This window comes from Dioscorea cayenensis, unplaced genomic scaffold, assembly GCF_009730915.1.
Source record: "Dioscorea cayenensis subsp. rotundata cultivar TDr96_F1 unplaced genomic scaffold, TDr96_F1_v2_PseudoChromosome.rev07_lg8_w22 25.fasta BLBR01001904.1, whole genome shotgun sequence".
In the NCBI taxonomy this organism is placed as follows: Eukaryota; Viridiplantae; Streptophyta; class Magnoliopsida; order Dioscoreales; family Dioscoreaceae; genus Dioscorea; species Dioscorea cayenensis.
This window is the reverse complement of record NW_024088295.1, coordinates 7,157-12,134: the sequence shown is the minus strand read 5'-3', so window position 1 is coordinate 12,134 and position 4,978 is coordinate 7,157. Positions and strand designations below refer to the sequence as shown.

At 35.4% G+C, this 4,978-nt stretch overlaps 1 protein-coding gene across 1 annotated transcript; it reads right to left on the bottom strand.

The window, feature by feature from the left end:
* Window positions 1–419: 419 nt before the first annotated feature.
* On the bottom strand, window positions 420–3,495 carry LOC120257142 (pentatricopeptide repeat-containing protein At1g03100, mitochondrial-like). The gene is given in 5 exon segments (XM_039264735.1): window positions 420–1,990; window positions 1,992–2,053; window positions 2,055–2,147; window positions 2,149–3,017; window positions 3,409–3,495. Coding segments are annotated over 4 exon segments (2,307 nt in total). The 5' UTR covers window positions 2,887–3,017; window positions 3,409–3,495; the 3' UTR covers window positions 420–576.
* Window positions 3,496–4,978: the final 1,483 nt, after the last annotated feature.

The following is a 4,978-nucleotide window of genomic DNA, read 5'->3' as shown; positions in this document are numbered from 1 at the left end:
AGAATAAGATAATTAAGAAAGGGAAAAAATAAATAATGCCATTAATTGTAGGGAAAAAGCGAGGTATAAAAATACTAAAAAAATATAAATAGTGTTCTGGCCCTAACCTGCCAAATCTTGATGCGCACATCGCATCAGAACATACTCCACTTAACCATTTGTCCATTCCAAATGATCTACAAACTGATAAAATGGACAAAAATGTTTTAGTAGAGTTAATAACTCAATCAAAAGTCAAAACCCAAAAGAATTAACTTCTTGGTCATTGAACTTTTTAAGTGAGATTACCCACCATGTTTACTATGTAAGGATCAAGTAGATTTGGTCAACAGCTTAGATAGAAATTCTTCATAATAATATCAGATCCAATTTATCGACAGGTTGTAGGCTGCATTTTCCTTGCTGAAGCTACAAAGCAAGACTTAAATTTTCCAAGTTAAACACAATAAAAGACCAAGCATGGCTTGCTGTACAGCATGGAATCCTCTTGCAATACTGATTGCATTAGATGCGTTTTCATCCCAATCTGAATATAAGGCTGTCATACAGAAATCTTGAGCATGCTCACCATTATGTTCATGTAAACCCAATCCATCTCTTGAAAGCCAGAGCTGCTTCTCTCCTCTTGCACTGAGCTTCTGTCTGGACCTTGGGAGCCTTTCCCTTGTATAATGTCCTGTGATATTTTAACCAAAGTGAGCGATATTTGTATTTGTCAATAAACATATTTCCTTTCTCCATCATTTCTATGACTTCCATGGCTCTCAGAAAAAATCCACCTCTAACAAAGCAATACAGCAAGGAATCCAAAAGCTCCTGGTCAAATTTCATTGAGCTAGAACTAGCAAGCATTTTCATTTCACCCCACAAATCAGTTACTTCGACATACTTTCCTCCGATTGCAGCATATGCAGTGACCAAAGAATGAAATGTCTGGGCATTAGGGCTGTGTCCCAAAGCCCTCATCTTGTTCAGGGCTCTCTGAGCATCATGCATCAACCTTTTCTTGCAGAAGAAATGTATAATGCTGTTCCAATCATGGACACCACAATTCACACTCTGATTGTCTTTTATTTCCTCCAAAAGCTTAGCCATTAAACTTGCCTCCGCACCCCCAGAACAACCTTCAACCAGCGTCTCAAACCCATGGCTACCTGATCTTGGTATATTTGATTCTTTCATCTCTTTAAATAAATGGAGAGCACCGCTAGAATCCTTGTGATGAACTCGGGATTGGATCAGAGTCTCATAGCAGCTTGAATCAAGCTGAACACCAGCTTTGCGAGCATCTCTTAGAAGTGCCATGACATCCCCCTGCCGATTTTCTTTGCAATAGGCTTTAAGAAGAGAAGAATAGACAGAAGAACCAACTCTAACTCCAGAAAATCTCATCTCATCTAGTAAATCATGTGCTTGATCAAGCATGCCAAGAGAAATGCATGCATTTATTACTTGAACAACAGCAGAATTCTCAATGGAAGCTGGGGAATCTTCTTTGCTCGCTGTGATTAAGAATGCTGCCAAATCACTAACCTTGTCCGCTTCTAGGAAAGCTCTAACAAGTTTTGCATATATTTTATCAGTAGGATGAAGAATCCCACGTTCCATTTTAACTAGGTCAACTTGGCCCAGTAACATATCAGATAACAGACGAAGGGATTCCTGTGCCTCGGCTTCAAGCCTAGAAAATTTCTTGTCCCACAAGAACTCATTATATGAAGGAGCTGAGCTTTTAACCAATCTGAACTTTTCAACAACATCCAGTTTCTTGAATTTACGGTCCTCATCAGTAACTGATGCTTTACTGGTTTCAACAGCTGCCAATACAGATTTTGCCGAGGCCAGAGACATCTTTGCTTCCTTAGCCTTTCTCAACATGTCTAATACCATATCAGCTGCAGAAGACAAGTCTCCAAATTTTAGATGACATGAGAGCAAGCAGTTGTAGAACTGCTGGAACTGGAAAGAACTAAGGCCGCAGGCCTCATCAATGTCGCTTTTAGTTTCTTGAGTTCATCTCTCGCCCATTTTGTTCATATATATGAGCCATTACTGATCAGCAAGTTGGCATCAGCCTTCACTCCCATTCTAGGCATCATGTCAAGAAGCTGCTCTGCTTTTCTTGTAGTACCAAACAATAGGGCAGCCAGTCAATGCAATATTGAAAACATCAGAATTGGGCTTCATTGAAAGCAATGGCTTGTTACTCTTCTTGCTAGGATCAACCCTATGGTCATTGAAGAGGTAACCAATCTCCGCAATCAGCTCAGCAGCAAGGAATGCACCAGTAGCAGTTCGAGACATATGTCCTATGACTCCTGACCAAGCAGCCAGAGGGGGAAATGCCTGCATCTGTACCAACTTTCTCAAAACATTCGCAGCAAGAATGGGTGATTCACATCTGGCAAGCATGAAAGAAAGGTAAATCAGAGCTTCCTTCTCCAGCAATTCATTTTTCTTCTCATTAAAAACCATTTCTACTAAGTCATAAGCTTTGGTTAGCCACTGGGATTCACAACTCTCAGCAGAACCAGAAATGAGTTTTGTCATGGTAGATGTCCTCAGGAAGCCATACATCAGCAAGTGCCGCTCACATAACTTCCACGCTTCTTCAAATCTTTGTTCATCAACTGCATTTACCAAATCCAAAGCTAGTCGAGATGGGTCATGAGCTTGGACCAATATTGGCTCAGCTAAAGTAGTGAAGGTAAACACAGATTGGGAAGGATTTTGTTTCACAATCTTGAACATTTCCACACTACTATAACTAGAGGATGATACCGGAAGCTGATGCAGATATCCATGACTCAAATAAGGCAAGGAATGATAACTAAAAACAACGCAGCGAGCAAATGATTTGAACCCAATCCTTCTGAAACCAAACATCCTTTCCTCAAATTCCACACAGGTGCTTCTAACTTTATTCAATCATGCCTATCACACAGCACATACATTATGCATCTTCTCGAATCAACACTGAATAATCATCAAAATCCAAATGCAGATCCATCTGTTACCTGAACATACCAAACAGAACAATTCTGCATCAACCTCGTGCATCTCTCACAAGCATTATCCTAAATTCTCAATTTCCAGAACATGTCCATATAGAAACCCTTTAGGAACTTGCTCCAAATCAAAGGACATACAAATTGAACATCAAGTAACAAGGAAATATTCTAATCGACCAATATATATCCTAAATGAACAAAAAGACTAATATTTTCATGTAAATTCAGTAAAATCTATATGATGTTGAACAAAGAGCATCATGAGAGTACTAGAATTCAGCAAAGTATTGAAAAAGGAAAAAAACATAATCTTTTTATCAGAACGCCGAAGGATTCAAAGAACACTAATGATACAAGTATATGAAGAAGATTGAGAGGCGAAGATTAAAGCAATTACCGCCGGAGATGAGCTCGACGGCGATCGGCGCGGCCGCCGGAAGTATATGAAGAAGAGCTCGACGGGGTAGAACAAGCAAGGGTTTGGGATTAGCACATCAAAATTGAAAATCATTTTGCATTTAGCCCCCGCCAAAACACTGAAATATTTCACACTACTTTTGCACAAACACCCTCACTTAACTGAATATTTAAATTACTGAAAATAAAAACTCACATAATCCTCAGGGCCCGTTTGGCATTTTGCAGGGAAAGTAACTGCATGTAAAGTCTTTGCAGGGAAAGACTTTTGCATGCATTACTTTTATCTGCAAAAAATAACGATTATAACGCTTTGGGTTATCGATCAAAATTATAATTACTTGCGTCTGAACTTAATTCGCACGTTTGGTATGAACTTGTTTTCAATGTAAAATTAGGTTTATTCTCATTTTTTTCCCTTAGTTGTTATACAAAGCTGCAAACTTAAGGCCTAAAAAAGGTGATTATTGAGTTTATTCTTTTTTATTTTACAAAGCTTCTTCAAATGCTTTAAGAAAATAAATTCATCAATTACAAACATATATATATAACACACACATTAAAATAAATTCAAATATTTAATCTTGATTTACTGAGACCGATAAAAACACACATTAAAATAGACATTATTGCAGTACATAATCATTTTTAAAAGTTTTTGGGTTTTTCGGCATTCAAAAATCTCACTTTCTTTTTATGGCTTAAGTAAAACTATATTTTTCATCAATGATTTGGTTGTGAAAAAATTAAGGACTGAATATAATATCAAGATTTTACAAGGGTTTTATACATAAAAAAACCCTCCAAAAATAAATCAAAAACAAAAGTCCACCCTAGTTTTATTATCCGACACTAGTGTTTTATTATCCACACTAGTTTTTCAAAAGTAGTTTTTATTATCTACATCATATCTATTACTCAAGATTTTCTATTACAACAACATAAATCTTAGAGAAAAAGAAGATATATATGAAGTTCAATAAACCAATTTTCAAAAGAATGTATGAAATTCGCAAACAAAATCCTAAAATGTTGATGAATTACATTGAATTTCATCAACTTTTTAAATATCAAAAGGCATCATTTTCATTTACATAAATTTTACCAAGTTAACAAAAATTAGCAAAATATGGAATTTATGAATATAAGAAAAAGGTTTGCACCATTATATCTACAATAAAATTCCATAAAAATAAAAATATATGTTATGCAAAACATGATAAAAGAGACAAGAAATAATATTGTTAAACTAATGAATTAATATTTTGATTTGAATGCTTATACTTAATATTTATTTATATATCTCATATATTTTAAAAACTTTGATTCACTACAAATACAGAACAATTTTTCGTGGGAATTTAAAAAAAAAACAATCGTGGACAAGTAAAATATATATGTCTCAAGTTCTTATCTTATCATGTTGGATTATTATTTCAACATAGATTTGATTTAATCAAAACAAAAATTTTCCAATAAAAATTTTATCCAAACAAATATGAAATTTATTTATCTTTGATCCATTTAAAATATGAATTTTACACCAAGAA